The 27,861-nt window shown below is 39.3% G+C and overlaps 1 protein-coding gene and 1 long non-coding RNA gene across 2 annotated transcripts in view; one reads left to right on the plus strand and one right to left on the minus strand.

Moving 5' to 3' along the window:
- LOC136258595 (probable serine/threonine-protein kinase kinX) overlaps nt 1-11,195 on the minus strand; it is a 23,288-nt gene extending 12,093 nt beyond the window's left edge. The window contains exons 1-2 of the mRNA XM_066051931.1: nt 10,179-11,195; nt 3,031-3,456 (exon numbers count right to left, since the gene is read on the minus strand). Coding sequence (XP_065908003.1) covers nt 3,031-3,456; nt 10,179-11,114 — 1,362 coding nt within the window. The 5' untranslated portion in view covers nt 11,115-11,195. The remainder of the gene's footprint in view (nt 1-3,030; nt 3,457-10,178) is intronic.
- On the plus strand, nt 10,569-27,612 carry LOC136258596 (uncharacterized). Its single transcript, XR_010702874.1, has 3 exons — nt 10,569-11,233; nt 23,590-24,021; nt 27,335-27,612. It is a non-coding gene; the product is annotated as an uncharacterized lncRNA (long non-coding RNA).
- Nucleotides 27,613-27,861: the final 249 nt, after the last annotated feature.

A 27,861-nucleotide genomic window follows, 5' to 3' on the forward strand; every position in this document is an offset into this window, starting at 1 on the left:
AGCTACAAAGAAACCACCATGTAGAGAGTTTAGCTGCAAACAATTCACCTGTAGAGAGTTCAGCTAGAAACAAATCACACCCCGTAGAGAGATCAACTGGACGAAGTCACCTTGTAGAGAGGTCAGCTACAAAGAAACCATCATGTAGAGAGTTCAGCTGCAAACAAATCACCCTGCAGAGAGTTCAGCTACAAAAAAATCACCCTGTAGAGAGTTCAGCTAGACGAAGTCACCTTATAGAGAGTTCAGCTACAAAGAAACCATCATGTAGAGAGTTCGGCTATAAAGACACCACCATGTAGAGAGTTTAGCTGCAAACAAATCACCTGTTACAGAGAGTTCAGCTACAAAGAAACCATCCTGTATATAGTTCAGCTACATTTCAAGTCACCCAGTAGAGAGATCAGCTGCAAAAAAAATCCTGTGGGGAATAATGAGCATGTAATAAATATATGTATATAATTTGTATAATTACTAATAAAATCAAAAATAATTGAAGTACTAAAATTCTTCTTTAAGTTCTTTTCTTCTTCCTGTGGTAAAGAAAAAACACATGGGTTAAAAAAGCCCCAAAGCCAGCCATAGGCCGGCTTTGCAGTATACAAATACAAAAAGAAGTGATATCTAATCAAAAACAGCCAAGCTGTAAAAAAAGGTGCGGCCCCCATAAAGGCCATGGTGAAAAAAGATGTGAAATCCAAGGTGGCGGCCAAGAAATGGCTGTGATGGTAGGTTAATGGTTACATTTTAATAACGGCAATTCAGGTGAATTTTGTGCCGCTTGGTCTTGGCACCAAATTCACCTGAATTGTTGTTATTAAAATGTAACCATTAACCTACCATCACAGCCATTTCTTGGCCGCCACCTTGGATTTCACATCTTTTTTCACCATGGCCTTTATGGGGGCCGCACCTTTTTTTACAGCTTGGCTGTTTTTGATTAGATTATACATACAGCCATGCACAACATACAGGAGATAGTTACACATTGTTGTATATGCAGCACTGCATCGGCTTCTTGTTTAGATATTACAGACTCACAGTAGAGTAGTATTAGTTTAACCAAGTGGAAAATAATTCCAGCCGCCGCTAGCAAGCCAGATGAAGGATGAAGATGTATAATACAACTACTAGTACAAATATTACATTACTCATTACCCTGTTGTTCCAGCTGGTTGTTTATGAGCGCATCAGCTGGTATCCCAACTGGTCATCAGCTGGTTGTTCACTGCATGACGCCTGTAGCACATATCCTGCATACAAAATAAACAGTTACAAACATTTAAACATACTTGTAATCTTGTTGTTTATGTGTAAAGTGGCCTCTGGCTCTCCTGCTATCACTCCGCGGATGTTTAATAATCTTCTCCTTCGTGCAATCTGTAATTAAGCAAGGGCGTAGTGCTGGGTGTTATATAGAATCATACGTATGGTAAACTCATCAGCATGAACAGGTGTACTTATTATACGGTTGTGCCTTCATTCACAGACGAATCTATCCCCGCTTAGTTCATGTCTCTAGGCCTCGTAGTTTTCTTAAACATTATTTATTTATTTATTCATTCATTATTAATGACATAATTTTAACCGCATTTCGTATTATTCTTAGTACTTGGTTGTATAATTACTAGGCCCGGGGCAAATACAACCAAGTACAATCACCAACGGGACAACCTACTAATGGGGCATGTATAAACAGTGCATGGCCAACACAGTGTGTGCAGATCATGTACAAAAGATGTACAGGAAATGATACATATGTATACACACACAGTCAAGGGAGTTTAACTGGCATCAGAAAACCACAATACTAAAACACAACTGATACAAAAACCAAGTTAAGTTAGCTATATTGAAAGTTTATATTGTAGGTGTGGTGTGTCTCTGAAAATGACTCAGCAGTGAAGTGAGGTTATGCAGAACAAGGGACATGGTGATGGCACAATTAGCAAATGATCCCAATCAAGCTAATATGGCACAACAGACCACTAGAGGCCACTGGTGATGTGCCAGTATATCAGCGGTGTGGCATTGGCACTAGTTGGCACAGTGATCAGTGTATAATAATTATTATGTATGCACAACATACAGGAGATAGTTACACATTGTTGTATATGCAGCAATGCATCTTCGTGTTTATTACTGACTCCAGCACAGTAGAGTAGCTAGTAGTTAAGCCAGGTGGAAAATAATTCCAGCCGCTTGTAAGCCAGATGAAGGATGAAGATGTATAATACAACTACCTGTACAAGTATTACATTACTCATTACCTTGTTGTTCACGAGTGCATCAGCTGGTTGTTTACGAGCGAATCAGCTGGTATTCCAGCTGGGCATCAGCTGGTTGTTCACTGGAGTGCATATCCTGCATACAAAATACACAGTAACAAACATTTAAACTTACTTGTAATCTTGTTGTTTATGTGTAAAGTGGCCTCTGGCTCTCCTGCTATCACTCCGCGGATGTTTAATAATCTTCTCCTTCGTGCAATCTGTAATTAAGCAAGGGCGTAGTGCTGGGTGTTATATAGAATTACACGTACGGTCAAGTCATCAGCACGAACAGGCTTACTTATTATACGGTTGTGCCTTCATTCACAGGCGAATCTATCCCCGCATAGTTCATGTCTCTAGGCCTTGTAGTTTTCTCAAACATTATTTATTCATTCATTATTATTTATTATGTAATTTTAACCGCATTTCGTATTATTCTTAGTACTTGGTTGTATAATTATTATTATTATTATCAAGTCTATCAGTTGGGCACTGGAGGGTTAATAGTTAGAAAACTACTGTAATTTGATTTAGGACACGTGCACAAAGGTTTTTAATCAATAATGTTGCAATTTATACATATATACATACATACATATATGGCATATTAAAATTTGAACCACTGCAATGCTCAAATGGAGTAGCTCTCCAGATCTATCCCTCAGTGAGTTCATTGAAAACCATATTGGAATAGTGCTCCTTAGATATGCCCCTTATAGATACAGCACATGAAATGCCTCATCAATTAATAACTCACTGTTGCAACAGCTGGATTTGTAAGGCCATGACCTTTAAGTTGTTTTTGTATGCTATCTCTTTCTTTTCTCCCGTCATTCTCTTGCTTCCTTTGATAAGAACTTTTCTTTTGCTGTTCAACTTTCCTATTAAACTCTTTTTTCTGTTGATCAAGTTTCTTCATAATTTCTGTAATTTTCAATTTCTTTTGGTTAAGTTCTGCATTCTGTCGATCAATTTCTGTATTTTGCCATTCAATTTTTGCCTTTTGTTGATCAATTTCTTTCTTTTTTTGCTCAATTTCTGCTTTCTGTAAGTAAATTTTTGCTTTCTGTCGACCAACTTCTGCACTTTGATGAGTAATTTCTGTTTTTAGTTGTTTAATTTCTGCCTCCTGCTGATCAATTTTTGTCTTCTGTTGCTCATATTCATTTTCCAATTGATCTTTCTAGATTGTAGAATAAAACGACATGACAAGTACATATAAATTGAAAAGGAATTGATTAAATAAGAAAAGCAATCAAGCTATATATGATATTGTAGTTTAAACTGATGAATGTATGCAGCAGTGTAGGGTCATTCATGTCAACTAGGTGATATTATGTCTGGGCCAACAAGTCTGAGGTAGTACTAAATTATAGGAATAACCCACCCCAAAAATATAAATGTTTGTGCTCTAAAATGCCACCCCTTAATCCTTAAAGCCGCATAAAACTTTACAAAACACATGCACCACATCCACATAAGCCACTATAGTGGCTATTGATATTGAACGATTGATAACTTGTACACGGAAGGTCACACGGACTTGAAATTAAAATATTCGGAATACTGACATCACAAAGAATAAAATGGTGTCCAAGTTTTACTGATTCTGATACTCCTTTGCCAAGTTATGACAATTTAAACATAGGAGTGTAAATTTGTGTAATATTTTAGTGAAGAAGACGTCTTTGAGGTTTGTAAACGTTGTGGACTCTAGTCATGTGGAAGGTGTTTCTGTCGATCTACAAGTTGATATGGTCCACTGTGGCACTGTTCAAGCAGCGTCACTTTCAGCAAGTCCCTCAAGATTAGTCGTCTTGTTGTCAACTTCACAAGTGAAGCATTCGAGTGAGCTGATGGCGATTATTGCTGATTGAAGACAGATTTTCAACAGAAACCAGACGAAGAAAACCGTGAAACACAAGGAGAAACAGTACTAACTCTTTTATTATTAATATCTGTAAGTATATAACACTTTCTGTTATGAAAACAGTTGTTGGTTAAACATCATGCATTTTCCATGTGTTATTTTATATTGCCACTATAGTGGCTTATGCACCTTTAAGGGTTAAAAACCATATCATAGAAACATTTAATGTGATGAAAAGCACCTCTACGGAAGAGTCTTAGCACCAGATAAAAACAATAAATACTGAAGGAAATGTCTAAATCCAAGTTTTAGTCAGCCTGCCTGTCAGCCTGCCTGTCAGCCTGCCTGTCAGCCTGCCTGTCAGCCTGCCTGTCAGCCTGCCTGCCAGAACACAGTTGCAAAGCTGGAGGCTAAATGACATATGTGAACCACAGAGTGAAAACAGGGCCATTTCTACTAAATTCAATTTGGCAATAAAAACGTATTGAAAATAAACTGGGTAAAAAATATGTGTGTTACATAAACATTTACGTACATTTTAATTACATCAGTATGCACTGAAACAGAGCTTAAATCAATAAAACCTATACAGCATCAGATTCATTTTTCATGGGGAGCAAGAAAGTGCTTGTATAGTGTAATGTGCATAAGTTATTAGCGCCTATTTATGATGTAGTAGAAATAAAGTTTACCATTGTCATTTTATTGTTGGAATGGTCTTCTTCTTTGTCCGCATGCCGTCTGCATGGAGAAGCACAGAGAAAACACTATTGCTTAATCGACTTGCCAGTTCATGGTAACCAGACTGAGCCAACCCCCATCTCCATAGCTGGTTTAGTCATAATCTCACCAGTGGCATGTGCCTTTTGGGGTTCCAACAAGTGTCTGCTCACTGCACCTTGCCTTTCAATAGTGACGGGATCTGCAAGAACTCCTAATGTTAGCATATTTTCAAATTAATTTTTTTTTATCTAGATAGCCAAAGGAATGTCAACTTAAGTTCAGATCTAGAAGCCAAGAACTTTCGAAGTTACAGCACTACAAAATAAAATGGTAACAACAGAACAATTGATTTGTACAGTGACAATACAGAAAATAAACTATAATCAAACAGCCATAACCTACAAATGCAGTCCTCTGCTGATATGCAACTTACAACATGGGGTCATCCATGAACAGGCCAATCCATTTCTGGGTATATTTTGTCTTCTAGGCCCTTCCTATGACCAGGGTGAAGGAAAAAACATGAGAAAAATGATAACAAACTGCTTGTCCAATGCAAAGCAGACTAAAATTCATATCTTCCATCTCCTTAGAAGTACTGACGTGAAATGAAGATTTTCGAGCTCTTCTTGCTTAGGGAATCACGGTGGTACTAAGGTTTTTCCAATATCAACTTCATTCATTGTGAAACAACGGTTCAAAACTTTACAATTTTTTTGTCAATTTCATAACTATTTCACCCATTGTGTTATTGCATTCTACTGTAAAAGTTAGGCTTGCACTAACGTGTGGGATTCTTGTAGATCCAGGCACAATTATGCTGGTCATCATCTTCATGCAACGAAACCATTTCGAGGCATTAATTTTCAATATTGCCATTTTCCATAAGATGTAGCATCACTGCTGTAAAAGGTATTGCTTGTTAGTACACACTGTGCTCTTAGCTGCATGTTAATCCCTTTATGATCTGTAGACGTACCAGCACCAACAGTGATCAAACACCATAACATGCCTCTTAATGATCTGGTTGTACTTTGGTATTGACAATGCCTCTTACTGGTAGGACGGTGAAAGGAGGCATGGAAAGACCATTCCCCTTGAAAACTTCACATACACTACAAGTCACTCTGTAGAGAGTTCAGCTACAGGTATGTAAGTCATCCGCAGAGATATCAGTTACAAACAAGTCCCCCTGTAGAGAGTTCAGTTACAAAGAACCTGTACAGCATTCAGATATACAAGAAGTCACCCAGTACAGAATTTAGTTACAATCAAGTTGCCCTGTAGACCATTCAGCTACATAAAAAGATAGCCTGCACCAATAGCGGAAAATTACTGCTCGGACAGAAAGTAAATTTGACTGGCCTTTTGCAACATGGCATGGCCATAAGACATAGAGTTGCACTGTCTTGGTGTACGAAGTACATCCCACACTGGAAAGCACAAAGCTTCTAGGGAATCTGGGAGCATGCCCATAGGAGATTGAGATTGAATGTGAGACCAACTTCAACTATTTATCACTAAATTTTGATGCACACATTTTGAATGAGAATTAATTACATTTGTCAGTAATATGTGTACAATTTGTGGTGTGCAATGTTTTACAAATGAATAAAATTAATGAATGTACAGTACATAGCTACTGTATGCAGTGCATATATACTTAGTATTACTTACATGGCTATCACTGTATGGTTTCAGTTTGTAGTCCTACAGACTACATTATTTACTGTGATACAAGTGGTAGTGCAGATTGAATTGGAACTAGTTGTAATTTTTCACCTAGCTAGCTATTGTTAAAGTTTCTCTTGTGAACTGTACTAGATCAATATGCTGAACACTTAGGAAGCACATTTACAATAACTATGAAATGGACCAAATGGCCATCTTAAGCTCAATATTATACCTTTACTTCATAAATATAGTGCACTTACTTTCCTCTTCTTCTCCTGGGTGAAGTTCCACTTGTGTTCTTATGTGGTGCTTACTTCTTAACAACATAAACTGTAACCCACAATTGATAAATTGATGCAAACACAAGGTGCAATGTAATATGTCAAGTCGATCCTTCAGTGGGATAAAGACCTTCTCAGCAATTCAATATGAAAGGTAACAACAATGCTCAAAACTATCTGAGAGCTGACTGCTTTATTTGAGTAAAATTATCAGCTTTCTTGACTGCCGTATTAGAGTGACTGCTCTATTAGAGTATCTCAATCTTGTTTCTTCAAAGTGTGAGCAATCACCCAAGAAACAGTAAAAATAATAATATGTGACCAGATTTTACAAAGCCGACCCAGATCGCACATCAGGCAAAGTCAAACTGACACCACCAGTGAATTATATATACACTACAATGCTATTGGTTTTGACACTCAGCATTACTCAAACTACTCAGAGCTCGTTTAAAGAGATATCTTTCTGGCTGGTGTGGCAAGCTCAAGTAGAGATTTCTGGCCTTGTGAAAACCTGGCTTCACAAGAATCAGTGGTGTACTGGTGAATGGACTGATATAGTTGGTCAAACGTTTTCTGTGTTGCTTTACTACATATCAGCCACTAAGAAAGCAGCACAGCTCTGCCATCTTTCTGGACTTCAAGTGTGATCTGCCTTCATTTTGAAGTCTATAATACCACCATACCACGCCACCCTCTGCCCCTTTGTGAGCATCCAACTGCTCAAATTTCTGGCAGGGTACTGAAAGTGATCTGAAAGGTAATACATTGATGCATCTCATGTGTAAATTTCATATGCATGCTCACTATCCTTGGTAAGATGTAATGGCTTGAATTCTTTAAAACTGTTTATCTTGAAACTTATATGGATTGTTTTTCCCAAAATCCAGTCACATATTACACATGTTCTTAATATGATAATGTGTAGTGCGTCCATGTTTTATAAACATGCATTGCATATTTAAATTACAAATCTTGAAAATCAAATACAGTATGCTGGCATAATGCTTTTGCTAGCTTATTATGCATAATTGGTGGCCCAACTTGAAATGTGGGCTTTAGCATAAGCTTTTTGTACATTAATCAAGCCAGTGTACATTTGATCAGATCTGGGATACTCAGTGAGTCATTTGCATTGGTGATGCTGCCCCAATTTGATAAAAATGTTACGTTTGTAGCATTTGTGTATGGACCAACACATTTCACACTCTTCAAACACACCTATCAAACATTACAATCGTACTGTTTAGTAGGGTTCCCCCCAAAGTGACACATGCCATTAAAAATGCCATGTCTAAAAATCATCATGGAAATATCTTATGTAGCAATAATCACCTTTACGGAATAGTCTTGCATTAATTACAACAATAAAACAAGAAAACTCTTACAGGCATCTGGATATTAAATTTAAAAAAAGTCACCATAACTAGAGATTTTGTCTGCCCACAGTCACAAGTGAGAGGCCAAATAATGCAGCACACAGCCACCATTTTATGCCACAACTAAAAACTCACTGGTGGGATGTGCCTTTTGTAGTTCCAATAAATGTCTGGCTTCTGCACTTTGCCATTTCTTTTATCTTCAACTTATTCATACCAGGAAACCATACCAAGTGTTAATTTTCTACATTGATACTTCTCTTGAAGGAGCATAATAGATGGCACAAATTATTTGAGGCGCTTAACAGACTGTAGTGTCAGGTAGCAGCTAAGCTGTGCATTTAAAACAATTGTCACAACGATCAAGCTCCTAAGGAAAAAAGACATTGTGCCATGCCCACTAGCTTAATCTACTGCATAGATGAGTGGTGAGATCAAAATACTCTAATACAATAGTCATAGTCACACATGTATTTCATAACTATGCTCTAGCAAAAAACCTTGATTGAAGTAGTACAATGACTCCAAGGGATTTTCCCACATTTCTACAATGCCAGGGATTTTCCTCCCTCATAGTTACCATCATTTATAATGATGGTAGCAATGTGGGAAAATCCCTACTTGGCATTGCAGCCATTGCACTACTTCAATCAACGTTTTTTTCTAGAGCATAGTTATGAAATACGCGTGTGACTGTGACTATTGTATTAGAGTATTTTGATCTCACCACTCATCTATGCAGTAGATCAAGCTAGTGGGCATGGCACAATGTCTTTTTTCCTTAGGAGCTAGATCGTTGTGACAATTGTTTAAATGCACAGCTTAGCTGCTACCTGACACTACAGTCTGTTAAGCGCCTCAAATAATTTTGTGCCATCTATATACTATGCTCCTTCAAGAGAAGTGTCAATGTAGAAAATTAACACTTGGTATGGTTTCCTGGTATGAATAAGTTGACAGCCATTTAACGGATGATATCCGCAATGACGAAATTTGATGTCATAATTGACAAAATGGCTGTGTTAGTGTGGGGGTGTCAAAGACTTTAACACACAGTATTCAAAATGAATATTGGCTATAGCTTTCTATACTTGGAACCATGAGATAATAAAGGTAAGAAGTAATACACATACTGTGACGATGAAAAACGTGTTCCAACAAGGAAAGCAGACCGAAAATTTTAAATTCAGACACAACTAGGCTAATTTGTATTGCATTATATACTGTATGCCTCACCTTCGCCCTTTTTCGAATTTATAAACGCTATCATAGGGAAACACTATCTCGCCCAATACCTTCCTGTACAAAATCCCCACACTAGCATGGCCATTATGTTTTGTGATGTCAGAAAACGTCATTGCGGATATCATCCATAGAAGATAAAAGAAATGGCAAAGTGTAGAAGGCAGACATTTATTGGTGACACATACCGCTACTTTCTTGTTTCACTACTTTTTACTGCTGGAACCCTTCTTCATTTTTAAATTAATAGTTTTTTATTGCACTAGTTTATTATTAGAGATTGTAATTGTGACTGTCTCAGCAAAAACCTGACTTGTTCACACAAGCATATGTATTGAGAAAATTGAAATATATATAAAATCGTAAAATTATACATGCTACAAAGAAAATTATGCAAGTTTTTATCAGGCTAGTACTCGAAGGACTTAAATTGATTAAATCTATACACCATCTTATTTGCCTGCTCATGGAGAGTTCGAAAATCTTTGTTTTATTTCTGTAGCCCCAATGGTATGCGTGTCAGGTGCATTTGTTTACGATGCGGTAAACATAGGTGAGATTGTCGTCATTGCTATAACTAAACCGCCTTCATACCCATATGCTTAAGTGACTACAGGGCTAACACTCTACCTTGACTGATTTGCTAATAACATTGCAATCTGTGTGGTTTTTGCTGAAATAGTCACAATTACCTTTAATCACATTCAAAGTATTGAGCACAATGCATGATACGTACCTCTTTAGCAGCTTGCTCCAGTAGTGACAATGGATTCATGTTCAAAATTGTTTGTCTATCCTCTCTCATTTGTTGGATTGTATCAGACACACTAGTAATCGTTGGACGTGCTTCAGGGTCATCATCCAAACATGAGTTTATAAGTGGTTTAAGCTCTTCTGTGACTCTTACCATCTTGTCAATGTATTTCTGACGCCTCTGAACTTCTGTTAATGCAATATATTTTCTTGTTTTTGTGTCAAATTGCTTAACAGGTAAGGGTGTAGGCCATTCTTGTGTAGCTGTGTGTAGCATAACTCCTCCAAATGAGAAAACATCTAAAGACGTTCCATAATCAACCGGGCCCTCACCGTGAGCTTCAGGAGGCATAAAATCAACAGTTCCCGGTACTTTAGTAAATGATTTCTTTCTGTCAGTACTTATCACTTTAGCTACTCCCAAGTCACTTATTTTTGCTTTCAAGAAAGTGGTAAGCAAAATATTGTTTGAAGACAAATCACGATGGACAATTGGCGGCTTATGGCAATGCAGATATCGCAGGCCCAGTGACACGTCCAGTAGAATAGACAACTTGACGCTCATAGGAATCTCCGAGAAATGTTCCAGTGTAGACCGTAAACTCTCGTTCATCTTCTCCATCACCAGGATGGGTATCGGTGAGCCGGGTTTGTAATAGACACCCAAGAATTGTACCACATTGGGATGGCGCAGTTCGGCACATTGTTGACACTCTCTTAAGAAGTTATCTCTCACTCGCTGGAAACCTTCAGGACCAACGCCATGTACTAGAAGGGAGTGTACTTCTTTGGCGGCACACGTCGTACCGTAGTAGTCTACTTCAAAAACTCTTCCATAAGCTCCAACTCCAATTTCTTTATCAGTGTCTTTTACTCCATCGAGTAATAAATTTCTACCACCAACTGGAAAAGTGGCCATGTTTTAAGAAGAAGAGACCGAGGAGAAGACAATGGAACATTATAATTAAACCGAAACTACAACAAATATCGACGCAATAGTTTGGACCACACCCTCAGTGTGATCAACCTGGCTGAAACGTAAGAGATTTATGTGTAGTGTGCGCATACTTATAGTATGCGTGGGGTGTGTTTGAGTCTGTGTAGGTATGTGTTTTTTCTAAAGGAAATTAGGAGTGCCGGTATGGGAAGCATAATTTTATTGAGCCTTGTGAGAACGCCTAGGCTAATTACAGTATACAGCTCACGATCTTTCTTTGACTGTCATGATAATATTATATATCCTGGATTTGTGTTATCAAGACACTAGAAATTTTCAGAGGGGGTTTCAGGTTCAGGAAGTTTTCAGTCACTGTAATCCCAGACTGTCCAGTTGGGGTGATTGTTAACTTGATAGCTCAGTGGCCTATATAGCTATATCTATGGTGTAAACTAGCTAGCAATGAATCAGTAAAAATCACTCCACAACATTGTTTCACAGTTGAATCTTACCAATCTAGGCCTTTGCAGAAAGTTTTGAAGCAAAGCAGCACTTGTATTTGTTAAAATGATAATTATTTTTAGAGGTGCTTAACATCCTTAAACGCCGTAATGGTGATTTCAAAGACGAAAGTATGAAGTTTGGCCAATAGAAAAAAACAACCTATATAATACACCAGCGTTGAAACCGGGTCACTACCGTTGACCCGAATGACCTGCTGACCCTGATAGCAATCCGGGTCAGACCCGGATTTGACTTGGATGTGACCCGGATCAATTTAAAGTGAAGTGTGCGCCAACTGCTACGTTTTGAGTGCCGACTAGCGCGTTAAGCACGAGGTGTCTATCCTTAATGATGGTAGTCAGTGGGCATGATTCCACGTAAGTTTGCAAAAAGCAAGATATGTTTCCTGCAGGCTTTGCACATACCTAAAACAACATAATTTTAAAAAGTATGACACATTCCCAATATAAAGTGGGCGTGGCTCATGAAAGAAACTGGCCTTCTCCTATGTCGTACAATAGCAATCGATTAGTGGGCGTGGCTCCACATAAGCCAGCAGACAGCTATGAGCATGGTTTCATGCACGACTTAAATATCACCAATAAATGGGCGTGGCTGCACGTATGATTGCAGGCAGTCGTCCACTAAAGAAGCTGAGTAGTAATAAATGTAATAACAACTATTGCTATTAAATACAATTAACAATCATATAATGGAGAGAACCCAGTCTCTGCCTGGATCAAATCGATAGCAGCAACTGGATTCTCATGAATGAATCTGCCAGCAGAAGAATGGGAACCACGTAGACATCTAATTGCAGAGGTAGTAGAGAAAAAGACAAGCAACATCTAATTAGTTCCATTACAGCAGCATAGTGATCATTCCTCTTCTCTGAAATGAGGGTTGCATCAGGACTTGACTATGACGCATTTGTACACTTCCGTACCGTCCAACTAAACAATTTGTTTCGCATGTGATCCAATCTGGGTCAGACCCGGATAATTTTTAAAGTAGGATGACCCGGACAAAATGTGACCCAGATGACCCTGATGACCCGACCTGGTTTCAATGCTGGAATACACTATGTATAACTCTTAGTGATTTTATCACCCACACAAATCATGAATAAATTTGGGGCACGCTCTATTTTCAAAGGGGGTTTCAGCTGAAACCATTGTAACTCCCCTGTATCTGCCACTGCAAGACACACGATAGTGTGTCGTGCAGCCAAGTACAGCCAGTGTGGGTGCGCAACAGACAAGTGTGTATTTTACAGGAACCAAGAAAATGCCGTTTTCACGCACCCATAGCTTGATAATGGCTGGATGGAAATTAACCATATTTGCTGTGAGAACTCCCTTGGGGTAGGGCATCTCCCATTCCAAATTTGAGATGAATCTGCTCATCCATTACTGAGATACGTGCCTTTAAAGTTTGTCTATTTTCTTCGTATTTTTCTTCTTAATTTTTTACTGCTTCTTCTTATCTTCTTCTTTTTCGTCTCACGCACTTTAGAGAGGTTGTAATAACTTGCATGCACTTTAGTCGATTTACTTATAATTTGGAGGGCTGTAAGAACGTAATACTGCACATTTACAGTCCAATTTATGGACAGATCAGACAAGGAACAACAGAGTTATGCGCGATTTTTCAAAACTCCAAAAGCGATTTATTGACACGCCTCCAGGGTGAAACGCTTGACAGAATAACTTGAAAATTGTTCTGTACATGGAGTAACTATCGTAGTGTAAACCTTTTGTGGTTTGAAAAAAATTGCACTGACTATCATGGAGTTATAACAAAACTCCAACCATGTGTAAAATCGCATGATCAAGTTTTGCTAATAAATAACTATTACTTGCCACACCTACTAAGCAAACTAGCTAATGGAATCAGCTGAAAATAGGTAGAGAGGTAGAATAATTATTTTAGAATGATCTTTTAGTAGTTTACAAGGAATCAGATTGAGTTACACCACGAAAGTCAACTAGGTGCGCGATCGGGATACTCTAATAGTGCAGTCACCCTAATAGAACATTCAACTACGTAATAAGTCACTCTGTTAGAACGTTCAGCTACAATAAAATCACCATGTAGAGAGTTCAATTGCGAGCAAGTCACCCTGTATAGAGTTCAGTTACAAATAAGTCACCCTGTAGATAGTTCAACTACAAACAAGTCACCCTGTGGTGAGTTCAGTTACAAATAAGTCACCCTGTAGAGAGTTCAACTTCAAACAAGTCACCCTGTAGAGAGTTCAGCTACAAACAAATCACCCAGTATATAGAGTTCAACAACAAACAAGTCACCCTGTAGACTTCAGCTACAAACAAGTTACCTTGTAGACATTTCTGCTACAAGGTAGTCTACCTGTAGGAGAGAGGACATTTGGTAATTTTCATACAGTATTAATTTTTGTAAAAAAAATGCATCATTATAAAAAAGTATCCAGAGAATTCAGGTATTCCTCCTTTCTGCAGTAAAGAAAAAGACAAGTAAAGGAATTACAAAGCTGGCTGTAGGCTGGCTTTGGAGTATACAAATACAAAAGAAGTGATATCAATACGAAAACAGCCAAGCTGTGAAAAAAGGGTGTGGCCCCCAAAAAATCCTGGGTAAAAAAAGATGTGAAATCAAAGGTAGCAGCCAAGAAATGACTGTGATGGTAAGTTAATGGCAAAAATTTTAATAATGACAATTCAGGTGAATTTAGTGCTGAATCCTATAGGAGAAGGCCACACAAATTCACCTGAATTGAAATTTTTGCTACCATCACAGTCATTTCTTGGCCGCCACCTTGATTTCACATCTTTTTCACCCTGGGAGCCGCACCCTTTTTTCACAGCTTGGCATAGATATGAGATTTTGTTCAATGCAAATTGTAACCTGTGTAAAGTAAAGTTTTTATTGGGTGGTCCCAATGAAATTTTCATAGCATTTCTATAGGATGATTTAATGAAAACCCAATTAAAAACAAGTTGATGTTATGTTACTTCTAAAAACCAGGCGCCATACAGCTAGCTAACTCATCTGGAATTAACCAGATATGTACGTATTACTATTTTATTGTTTTAACCAATAAGGTTTTGGGTTGTGCAATAATACATTTGTAATTCTTGTATTTTGTAATTCATGAAATTTTTGTAATTCTTTCAATTACGTTGCTATGCACTGCTAAGCTTGTCAAACAAACTGCTTTTGTCAACATAGTACACACAGAAAGTATCTTCTAAACTGTTTTATAGTTAGACTATCATGTTATTTTCCTACAAATTCTCTCGACAAAGCCTCAAAACTGCTCTTCATTTTCGTTCACGTACGTAGGAGATATGCTCCCTTTCAACTCGAAGGGATAGGCTATTCCTAGTAGTCTGTGAGCCTGCACCATTGTTTTCAGTTGTTAAGCGCCTGTAGAACTCCAAAGGGAAGGTTATTCACAAAGTCTGAGGAGAGCACCCCACCCGTATTTAAGACTGCCAAAAAGAACCACCTCAGAGCATGTTTACCTGTACAGAAGTTGAATACGGACTTCATTTCACTTTTACTTCATATGTAAAAGCTGCTTTACTTCATACGTACATGTAAAAGCTGCTTTCACTTGGTGATGTTAGAATCCTTGTCTCAATTCAAGAACAGTTTAAGTAATGTTTATAATTAATTTGTACTTTACACTTAACTTTGAGTTCTGTACATTATACAACCAAGTTAAAAGCTGCTTTTACTTCATACGTAAAAGCTGTTTTTACTATTAGTTACATTTTGCTCATGTGGGTGTGTACGAACAAACATAGGAAGATAGGTGCACACACTTTTACGAAAACAATTTCAGAAACCAGGCATGCACCCCAAAGGCCTGCTGTGGGCACGCGCCTGGTTTAATTACCACTGAGAACTTAATGAAACTGCTTTTCATGGAATTTTCATTGGTTTTTCATTAATTTTCCCAAGTAAAACTACAAAAATAAAATTTCATTGGGGCCATCCAATGAAACCTTTACTTTTCACAGTTTGTATTTTCATGGTTTGAACATTTTTTCATTGGAATTTCATGGACAAAATGTCCAGTAGTGCGTATATTGGAGTATGGCTCCATTTTACATTTAGGCGTAGCATTATCTCATGAATAGTCTGGACAATTTTCAAGCACTTGTGAAGAATTTGTGTGGATTTACTTTTTCTTCTCTAGTTAGATTCCATCTTGGGTTTTACGTCATCTTTTAGATGTTAAAGGGCGAGACGATCTTTTTGCCCATCATTTAAAACAGATAACCTTAGGTCATCTCATAGATTACATTGCTCTGACCCAGCTAGTCATCTTTCCCTTCAGAACCCTAATGATTTTTGTACACTAGAGCAGTTTCTTTGTAGCTGGCAAGTTTCAATGGTAGATTTGTGGAACTTGATCCCATCTGAGGAGATAGCAAAACTGCTTTAAAGAATATACAAAACTATATTAGTGAATAATGGTATAATGTCAGGCCTTAAATTAACGTGCAGTCAACAGACAAAATCTGCACAAATAGCACAATGTCTGCACATAATTAGTTTTGGGCGGACACACATGTCCTTGCAAAACCAATGGTGGTACCATAAAAGCTGATGTGTACATGTTTGTTTGTAGTGCTAAGTCACTTGGTTGCTAGGAGATACTACATTTTCCCAACCCAAGGATTTACCAATGCCACCTCCCCTTTGTGTACTGCTATCACCACCAGCTGTTATGACCACAGTCTGGTGATATGTTGCAGCTATGTGGTTGTGTTTAACCTCAAAACTTTCAATGGAAACTCCCTATTTCAATTCCAGCAGTGTATATAAAGTGCTCCTCTAGCTCATGTCTGTGTTGTAATCTGTACGTATGTGTCATGAGAGATCACGAGACGGACCACGTTGTGCTTGATTGAGTGTAGCGGGCGATACGTGACGGTGTAGCAGCAAGGGAAAGAACTCGGATATTTGCGAAGAATATTTTACATGGTCCTTCGAGCCGGATACGACCCAGCTGAACCTAAGGATTCGCCCAGCTACTGTACCTCGCGAGCAAGCCTACCTTAAGCAGCCGACGCTCGCCTCCTAAACGAGAATTCCTTGGTACCGGGTTAATGGTACCCTGAGAGGCGAGTACTAAGCTGTGTTTAAGTGTAGTTGTTCTTTGTTACTTTCACACTTTAGTAAGTGCTCTCCAATTGGAACGGGGAGCACCAGAGTCGCGCAATCCTGGCGAAGCCGATTGCTGCCATAGGGTACACGAAGTAATTTAACTGGAGTGTGTGAGTAGTGTACATAATTTAAGAGTAGAGGGACTACATTAACATTTAAGGCATGGCTGAAGGGTTAAGTAGAAAGAGGAAAGTGAGAGGTGGACATCGGTCATCCACCAAGCGCACAATTTCTGTGCTCTATGAATCAATAGAAAGTACAAAAGACACAGAGTCTGTTGTGACTAAACTGGAACAGTGTAGAATCACCCTTAAGGAAAAACTGGAGACCTTAAGGCAGCTTGATGAAGAGATCCTGGAATTGGTGGAAGAAGGTGAAGTTAATGATGAGATTGAACAATCAGACTTCTTTAAGGAAAGGATTCATGTGGCAATTATTGACTCAAATAAGGCCCTAGAGGCAAAACAGAACAGTCGAATACTGGCAAGCATGGTTCCTCCCTCTGGTGATACGGACAGTGATTCACCTGCTGCGGTGACAAGTAGTAAGTCATCTGCTGAGATAGTAACCGGTGAGACAGCCACCACTGTGGTGGCAAGCAGTGAATCATCTACTGGCATAGTGACAAGCGAGACGACTACTGATACAGTTAGTCCCACGCTAACTAGTGTAACTCCAGTGTCCATGGTTACCCCTCTGGTTATGTCGCCGGCCATTAAAACAACCACAGCAAGATTTAGTGTTGCAGCAACAGAATCAGTTAGTACTCCAGTTGCTCCTCTGATGTTTTCACCGACTGTTTCAATGGTCTCGATCCATCCTCACCTCCCACTCATAGGTTCCTCCAGTATTATGTCAATGACCCCGACTCTGACCACAGTTTCCAGTGCCTCACTGTTTGGTACCCCTGCTAGCTCAGTTGTGGGACATGCCACAAGGGTCAAGTTACCAAAGTTAGCACCCAAGAAGTTTAACGGGGACCTAACTAGGTGGTCAACATTTTGGGACTCATTCGAGTCATCTATACACCATCACCCTGACTTAACAGACATTGACAGATTCAACTACCTGCATACCTTATTGGAAGGTCCTGCAGCTGATGCCATATCAGGATTGAAATTGACATCTGCTAATTATAGTGAAGCCATTGAAATACTAAAGAAATGATTTGGCAAAAAATGCCAAATTATTGCAAAGCACATGGATTTACTAATGAATATTGATCGTGTCACATCTCAGCACAATCTGAAGGGACTACGCCACCTATATGATACTGTGGAATCCCAAGTTCGTAGCTTAAGGTCACTTGGAGTCTCTGCGGACTCTTATGGTAGTTTGTTCTCATCAGTGTTTGTAAATAAGTTGCCACAGGAGCTTAGACTAATCATCAGTTGTCACATAAGAGAGGATGAATGGGCCCTTGATGCAATAATGAAGGTAACTGAAGGGGAGATAACTGCTAGAGAAAGAGCTCTCGGAATTCTTTGTAATGGACCTAAGAAGACAATGAAGGACCCTCTTACTGCCAGCTCACTGCTTACCAGTGGGTCAGGAACCCCCAAGTGTTCTTACTGTCACCAGTCACATGCCTCAAGTTCCTGCAGGACGGTGACCGATGCTTCAGAGAGGAAGCAAATATTGAGAAGGACAGGTAGATGCTTTGTGTGCTTGAGAAAGAACCACATGAGCTGAGAGTGCCGCTCCACGATGAAGTGCAATAAATGCAATGGGAGACATCACGTAAGTATCTGTAGCAGAGGCCAGGGAAGATCGCCAGAATCTAATGGTACTGTACGACCAACCGACAGTAATTCTACTGTGCAGCCTACATCACAGGCATTGATTAACTTACCAAGCAATCCTGTTGCAACAACCACAGCTTCACTATACTGCATTGATGCAAGAACACCAGTATTGTTGCAAACTGCAAGGGCATCCGTGTGCAAGATTAATAACCCTACAGAAACTCGAGAAGTACGAGTCATCTTTGATTGTGGGAGTCAAAGGTCATACATCACAGATGAACTTTGGAACCAGTTGATGCTTGACCCTATTCGCACAGAGACTATGCAGATCAAGACATTTGGATCTGAAAATTGCAGCAGTCAAGTGTGTGATGTTGTAGAACTGGACATTTTACTTCAGATTGGAGGGAGCATGAAGATGTCATTCTTGTCAGTAATTTGTGAGCCTATTTCGGGACAATCCATTTCCTATGCCATTGACACTTATAAAGAGCTTGCATCTCTGAAGTTTTCAGATTACTCACAAGGGGGTAACAACCTTGAGGTAGACATCCTGGTTGGTTTGGATCAGTATTGGAAGTTGGTCACGGGGAAGGTTGTTCGCTGTCTTAATGGACCCACAGCGGTCCACACGAGATTGGGATGGGTGTTGTCAGGACCAGTTCTAGGCTCACCACCAGATGTCTCATCAGTAAACCTTATCACCACCCATTCCTTGAGGGTAGATGCTTACCAACAACAGACGGAGAGTGAGCTTGATAGTCAGCTGAAGATGTTTTGGGATCTTGAGTCACTAGGTGTAAGGCATGATGAGCCTTCTGTGTATGATGAATTCCAAAGGGGAATAGTGTATAAACACCCCCGATATGAAGTTTCTCTTCCTTGGAGACAGTCACATCCTGCACTGCACGATCACTATGAACTTGCACTGAGAAGACTAAATGGACTGTTAAAGTGTCTGAAACAGAATCCAGAGGTTCTAAGGCAATATGATTCTGTCATTAAGGAACAGTTAAATAAGGGGATAATTGAACCTGTACAAGACTCTGCCTCTGTTAATCACCCAGTTCATTATCTGCCCCACCATGCGGTAGTGGAAGAAGATAAGAAGACTACTAAACTGAGGGTAGTATATGATGCATCAGCTAAAGCGAATGGGCCTTCTCTGAATGACTGCTTGTATGCTGGCCCAAAGTTTGGCCAAAACATAATGGACATCATTATCAGATTCCGAGTGCACCAGGTGGCACTGACTGGGGATATTGAGAAGGCATTTTTGATGATTTCGGTGACCCCTCCAGACAGAGACGTTCTGAGGTTTCTATGGGTAGATGAAGTGCTGAAGGATGCCCCCATGATTCAGACCTATAGGTTTACACGAGTCGTTTTTGGAGTTTCATCAAGCCCTTTTCTGTTAAATGCAACTATTAAACACCACCTTGAGCAGTATAGTGAGACATTCCCACAGTTTGTCCAGTTATTCTTAAGGTCTGTTTATGTTGATGACCTGAACTTTGGTGCTGACAATGATGACAATGCTTATGAGCTTTATGTGAAGTCCAAACGCATACTGAAAGAGGGTGGATTTAATCTCAGAAAGTTTGTTACTAATTCAACCTTGCTGCAACAAAGGATTGAAGAGTCTGAAGCAGAGTTTGCAGATGGATGCTCAGACTACAGCAGGACTAAGGTCGAAGAAGAGGACAAATCATACACTAAGAACCTTTTGGGGGGCAGGCTGCGACAATCAGAAAATGAGCAGAAGATCTTGGGGGTAGTATGGAATTTTGTGAATGATGAACGTATCTTTGATCTTAATGAGTTGGCCATACTGATCCGGGGCACAGAACCCACTAAGAGAAGAATGGTTGCTATTGCTACCAAGTTTTACGACCCAATAGGGTTTGTGGCTCCAGATATCATTTGCTTCAAAATGTTGTTTCAGGAACTTTGCATTAATAAGATAGAGTGGGACGAACCATTGTCAGGTGAGTTACTGACAAAATGGAAGCGACTTGTTTTAGGGTTCCAAGGAGTGGCCACATCAATCCCAAGATGTTATTTTGAGCTTTTGGCCAAGGAAGGTAGCCGTTGTAGTCTCATGGGATTTTGTGATGCATCAGCTGGAGCATATGCTGCAGTAGTGTATCTGAGGATTGAAGGGAGTGCTGGTATCACAGTTAACTTTGTGGTATCAAAAACAAGGGTCTCTCCAGTTAACAAGCAATCTATACCCAGGATTGAACTACTGTCATCACTGTTATTGGCAAAACTCATCAGCAGTGTATCGGCCGCATTAGAAGCAGAGATCCAGTTACAACCACATTGTTGTTATGGTGATTCTAAGGTGGCACTGTTCTGGATTAAGGATACCACCAAAGAGTGGAAGCCATGGGTCGAGAATAGAGTAAATGAAGTTAGGAGGATTGTACCCGCTGATTGTTGGAAGCACTGCCCAGGAACTGATAACCCCGCTGACATCCCTTCAAGAGGCATTACACCTGCCAAACTAGCCAGTAGCAAACTGTGGAGGTATGGTCCGGACTGGCTTGTTGCAGGAAATCCAGTGCTTGAAGAAGATACAGGTAGTTGTAGCATACCAGAAGAGTGTATGAAAGAAATAAGGAGCACCCACTGTAACACCACACATGCCTCTCAAACCACGCTGGACCTGGACAAGATCATTTGTTGCAAGAATTTTAGTGGTCTGCAAAGGCTACTCAGAGTAACCAGCTATGTACTTAAATTTGTGGAGCGATGCAAGTCCAGAATAAGAACCCCGGAAGTGGTAGAAGCTGAACTGACAGCAGCTGATATCAACAAGGCAGAAACCCTGTGGGTTAAAGAGATGCAGAAGGATTTGTTCCTACACAAGGATTTTCCAAATTGGAAAAGACAGTTGACCTTTTCCTTGAAGGGAGAGTATGGAGGTGTAGGGGTAGGCTAGGTAACTCTAACATTCCTTACAACACCAAGTACCCAATGCTTCTTGCAAAGTCCCACTACCTGGCCGTACTAATTGTACAAGATGCACATAAGAGAGTAATGCATAATGGCGTTAAAGAAACTCTAACAGAAATCAGATCAAGATACTGGATCATGAAGGGAAGACAGTTCGTGAGACAGATCATACACAAGTGTGTAATTTGCCGCAAACTTGAAGGCCTACCTTGTGCTTTACCATCACCCCCTCCGTTACCTGATTTTAGAGTCACTGAGCAGCCACCATTCATGTAAACACAGGAGTTGACTTTGCTGGCCCCCTTTACATCAAAACCCAAGGTCTAGTCAATATGAGTAAGGTTTGGGCTTGTTTGTTTACATGCTGTGTCACCCGAGCAGTCCACCTGGACATTGTCCCTGACCTCACTACTGATAGTTTTCTAAGATGTTTCAAACGCTTCACTGCTCGAAGAGGAATTCCGCACAAAATGATATCAGATAATGGGAAAACATTCAAGGCTGCAGCAAAGGGCATATCCACTGTGTTGAGTGACTCAGTGGTACAAGGTCATAGCGCAGGTACTGGTGTGCAGTGGTCCTTTAATCTAGAAAAGGCCCCCTGGTGGGGAGGCTTGTTTGAGAGATTGATAAAATCAATGAAGAGATGTCTTAAAAAGACAATTGGTCAGGCGAGAATTAGCTATGATGAATTATTGACAATTGTTACAGAGGTAGAAATGATTTTAAACTCTAGACCTCTTTCTTATGTTTCAACTGAGGATTTAGAAGAGCCGCTGACACTGTCGCACCTTCTCATGGGCCGCAGGATACTAAGCCTGCCGATCCATCGTGTGTACACAGTGATCATGAGGGTGATGATTGGCATAGTGTGACTAAGGAACTATTGAGCAACAGAGCACGGCACCTTAACATGACAATGCAACACTTCTGGAAGTGATGGAGAGGCGAATATCTCCTGCAATTAAAAGATTGCCATCATCAAAACATCAAGGGCAAGCCACGACCACTGAAACCAGGAGACATTGTGGTAGTTCACAGTGAGAAATGTTTAGGAGGCCTCTGGAAAATAATCAAGATAGAAAGATTGCTAGAAGGAGCTGATGGGCAGGTCAGAGGTGCAGTAATCAGAGTACCTTCCAAGTCTTCAAGCAAGACACTGAGATGTCCGTTGAATTGTTTGTACCCATTGGAGATAGAGTGTGGAGCACCAGTTGATCCAGTTGATGCCATAGATAACGACAGTCCACAGAAGGAAAATGAGGAAGCACAGCTACTGGAAGATGTTGGGTCTCATAGTCGACCAAAGAGGGCAGCAGTGTAACGCGCTAACCAGTTTTTGAAGACAGTAGTCAGTCAATTGTAGAAAACTTGACATTTACAGTCATATTGTAATGTTGTACGCATGTATGTAAGTAACATTTTAGGATTTAAGAACTGTTAAGACCCTCCGTTGACCATATTAAAGGTCAACCGGGGGGAGTGTGTTGTAATCTGTATGTATGTGTCATGAGAGATCACGAGACGGACCACGTTGTGCTTGATTGAGTGTAGCGGGCGATACGTGACGGTGTAGCAGCGAGGGAAAGAACTCGGATATTCGCGAAGAATATTTTACAATGTCTGTACAATTTGTGAATATGTAAGGATATTTGTCCTCGGCACCTTAAAAATTAAATTAAGGCCTGAATTTTTGCTTTATGTGTTTACAACTTACTGAACATAAAATGTGGTGGTTATACGTGGATGTTAAACTACAACCTTTTAACCTATGATTCTATAGGAACTAATTTTACTTCAAATTATCTGATGGCCTGACACAATTGTGCAACTCTGGCTGTTAGACTTTCTTTTCATGTTTTGCATTTGTAAATATTTATGCATATTTTTTGGGGTAGAGGAGGTATGTGTGTTAGGAGGTTTTGTATGCTTTAATGTATGGCACCTGGTGTAAACGGCTTATGTATCTGTGCTAATATATTACTCTATTAGGTTATTGTGGTCCAGTTTACATTTTATCTTACAAATTTATGGTCTATACCAAACTAGTTGTATTGTGTAGTTGTTCATTGTTATGTTGTCATCAGTCAAGGTGGTCGAAGGAACAGACCAGGAGCAGTAGTTGACATGTTAGAACATCCACTGGATCAGGGAAAGATGATATGATTTGTTGTATGGTAATTGTGGCTAGCTACATCTACTGTACTGACTGGTAGTTGTGTTGGTGTTTAGGTGTTGCTAGGTTACACCAGTGGACTAATGGTACTATGTAAGTGTGTAAAAAATATCGTTTCAATCATACTAAGGTGTGTCTGTGTGTGTGTGCTTGTATATGTGCATGACTGTTTTTACATGTGTCACTATTGTAGTAACCCATTATTTGTATTTGTTAGGGAAACTCCCTACGAGTACCTTACACCAAACATCACTCTAATGCAGGGGAAGTACCTGTACCTGTACCTGTACATGTTATCATGTGATAGTATTATAGTGAACTTCATTAACATCTCCAGCTACTGGTAAGTATGTTAGTTATAGTGTAGCACTGTGTAAAGCCAGTATAAAGCCTGTTGTAGTCCAGTTATACGTAGTTGAACTGACTGGTAATGTAGCTGAACTCGAGGTTTTTAATGTAGCTTATACAGTACATTATTTGTAATGTGGCTAAGTTCTGTACAGGGAGACTTGTAATGTAGCTGAACTCTACTGGGTGACTTGTAATGTACACAGTAGCTGAAGTCTCCCTGTGGCAGCAGGGGGGTCTGGGGGGAGCTGTAGCCTTTTTTGCTTTCACAATGTCTCCACCAGAATTAATTTATAGGTATAATTTGAAGCATTTCAGCTACTTTTTAGTCATAAGTATTTAATATGGCTATTTTCAGTCAATAAAACTTTTTTGGCAAAGTTTTAGCTGTTTATTATAGGATCAACCCTTTGGCCCCAAAATAATAAGAAAAGTGTTCCATTAAACACAAATGCCACTATAGTCTCCAACTTTTCAAACACACCTTAAGTAGCTAAAGTCTTTGAGCAGGCTGTAGGACCAGATGTCCTACAGATCTTGCCTTAATAAATAGTGGCTCTTGTTACATGCATGCATTCAAACGCATTATATCTTGTAAATGAAATATCCTATGAAAATATGGTTTGGACCATGCTACTCTGCGGTTAACAGATATTATCCTAAACTTCATCTAAGTATTGTAGCATAATCGAGCATGAGATGAAATTATAAAGGTTAGTAAAAGTTATATGGTATTGTAGATCTGTCTTGTTCAATGCAACCACAGAGGAATAGGTGGTGCCTACACAGACTAACAGGAACCCAAGTTTTGTATGTCAAAACGTGTATTTTACATTTAAAATATGTTTTTGTTTTTAAGAACACAGTTGCATTTGGAATCAAAGGGTTGACTAATTCATATGGCATTTATAAGCAGTACAAAACAGCCTTTTGGACACTGGAGACACTTGGCACATGTAAGATACCAATTCTCAAAGTAAGAGGTCAATGGTTTGATTCCCACTATAGACAATTTTTTTATTATAGACTACCCTTTAGGAGCATGATTTTATGAAATGATTTGACTGTTCTATTGGGGTATTTGAGTGCTATATTCTTTTTCACGATTTTTAGTCCCACTCCAAGAATGATAATTTGTGCAAGGTATCACCCCCTCAGGAGACCGAGCCCCTAATTATAAAAAGTCACCCAGTAGAGAGTTCAGCTACATTACAAGTCACACAATAGAGACCATATGTAGGTGGCAGAAACAGGGGTGGTGACCAGAAGGTGAATTCTCTACAAGGTAATTTGTAACATAGCTGAATGCTCTAATAAAGTATTTATTTCTTACAGGAGCTGACTGTTCTATTAGCATGACTGTTCTATTAGCATGACTGCAATGTCAGCGTACTGTATGTTGATATCACAATTGCTGGTTTTCGTACTACAACTCAATGGCTTTAAATCCAATCTAAACCATTGAAAGACCTTTCTAAGATAATTGACCCATCTCTACACTGATTTTCAACTCATTTCCCTGAGCAGTTTGTCCAGTAGACATGGCAAGTAATCATTTATTAATAACAAATCTCGATCGCATGATTGTGACTGTTGATAATTAGACTATAATATACAGTATCTCCACAAACAACACTTGAACATTAATTGTTATGATTATGAAATTATGGTTCTTGATGAAAACCGTGAAAAGATCGATACACTCTAATACAATGCTCAAATACCCTAATAGAGCAGTCAAAACACTTCATAAAAGTGAAGTAGTTTACAAATGAAAAAAATGTGCTTAAAGCAGGAATCGAAGCACTGATATCTTTCTTGAGAGTCGGTACATTACCACTACACCAAGTGTTTCTGAGTGCCCAAAGGCTACTGATAAATGCTGTATGCTTAGTCAGTAATCAGTTTTTAAATGCATTTTAGTAACAAAGTTTTGGTTTTTTAGTTGAAGTGCTTCAAATTGTGCCTATAAATTAATTCTGGTAAAGTTTGGGACATTGTAAAAGCTAAAATGGCTACAGCTTCTGGGGGTTGTGTCCTTCAGGCCCCTGCTGCCAGAGATTCTATACTCTGGTCACCCCCCACACACATCAACTACTTCCTCTGCCACTGGTTTATTGTATAAAATGTATGCACTATATCAGTCTTATGTGAGCCAAGGGAAGAATAATAAGAGTTCACCTGGGAAGCATGAGAATAAGTCTTGGAATTCCTCCATCGTCAATACAGTTTTTGTATTGTAGCTCTGTAGTCTTTAGCTTGATTTCTTTCAAACCACGTACTGATTTTCAGCTGCTTGCTATAAGTGGTTTGTCCTGTAGGTGTGTACCCATCCAAAAACAGCTTATAGCTGTAGAAAAAGTGTGCGTCCAAGTAAAGCAGAGTTAACTGCGACAAAAAGTAATGATATCATAGTGCGGCCATGTGTGAGGTGTGCAAGTTGTAAAATTAATATTAGCTAATCAGATAATACAATGTTATTGTTAAAGTGTTAATGAGAACTATGTGATGCTGCTAGTTTTTAAGTGTGTGAGCATCTTCATAGATGCCACACAAATTTAATTCTCAACAAAGCAATGTGTATAGATTCTCTGATAGCAATAAATAGTTTGAGTTTGGCCGCCTTTCCATTGCCGTATACAGGAAAAGCGGACTCAAACTATTTATTGCTATCAGAGAATCTATACACATTGCTTTGAGAATTAAATTTGTGTGGCATTTATGAAGATGCTCACACACTTAAAAACTAGCAGCAACACATAGTTCTCATTAACACTTTAACAATAACATTGTATTATCTGATTAGCTGCAGTAATATTAATTTTACAACTTGCACACCTCACACATGGCCGCATTATGATATCATAACTTTTTGTTGCAGTTAACTCTGCTTTACTTGGACGTGCACTTTTTTTACAGCTCAGCATGCACTGTTGATAACAGTAGGTGAGTTTCCATGGTTTTGACAGAAACCCCAGATTACAGTGACAGAATATTAAAATATAACTGTAATTTTAGTGGCCAGGGCCGCTCACATGGGGGGTATTTTGCCCCCGGCCCCAGCCTGAAAGGGGCCCCAGGAGACCCCATCAGGGGGCCCTTGAATACCTGTTTAAAAGAGAGGTTGTCTTTCTATACTGGTGACCATGACAGGTTGTACTGATAGAGTGTACATACTAGAGATGCAACGATATCCTCCACTTAGACAGTGATACAATGGAGACTATGTATTGTTGCATTTAAATACTATACTATTATATTGCAACTCTAGCATGTATTTATAATAGGAATGTTTGTTAACTGTTTAGACATACTGGAGCCACACCCACTCATCTGAATTCTACAAATGTAGTCATACCAACTTGTTGTCATCGTACTTACTCGTTACTCCCATTGTGTTTGGATGAATATACATGCCGTCATGTGAGACTTGCTACCATGGCGGGCCACTGGAAAACATTTTCATAGCAGTTATATTACAGTCATTATTGTACAATTCTTACATTATTGTTGTGAAAAGTGTTTGGTGTTCATGTGTCCTCTGTATGTTGTAATTACATGTGTAATTTGTGTGGGGGTGCTATAAAATGCAATAATGCATGGTGACAATTGTAAATTATTAGGTGATTTTGCACACTTCCTTTTAGGCTAGCTACATGTGATAATTACTCACAGCTTGTGTCAACAACTGGTAACCGCAGTTGTACTCTGTCATTCTTTAAGCCGCGCGCCCTTAGAGAACAAATTACGTGGGGGCGACTAATTTCAAAACGAACGATGGTATGCAGCACCATAGATTATATCTATGGACTATAATCTATGGCAGCACACTTCT

The sequence above is a fragment of the Dysidea avara genome, chromosome 6 (genome assembly GCF_963678975.1).
Source record: "Dysidea avara chromosome 6, odDysAvar1.4, whole genome shotgun sequence".
Classification (NCBI taxonomy): domain Eukaryota; kingdom Metazoa; phylum Porifera; class Demospongiae; order Dictyoceratida; family Dysideidae; genus Dysidea; species Dysidea avara.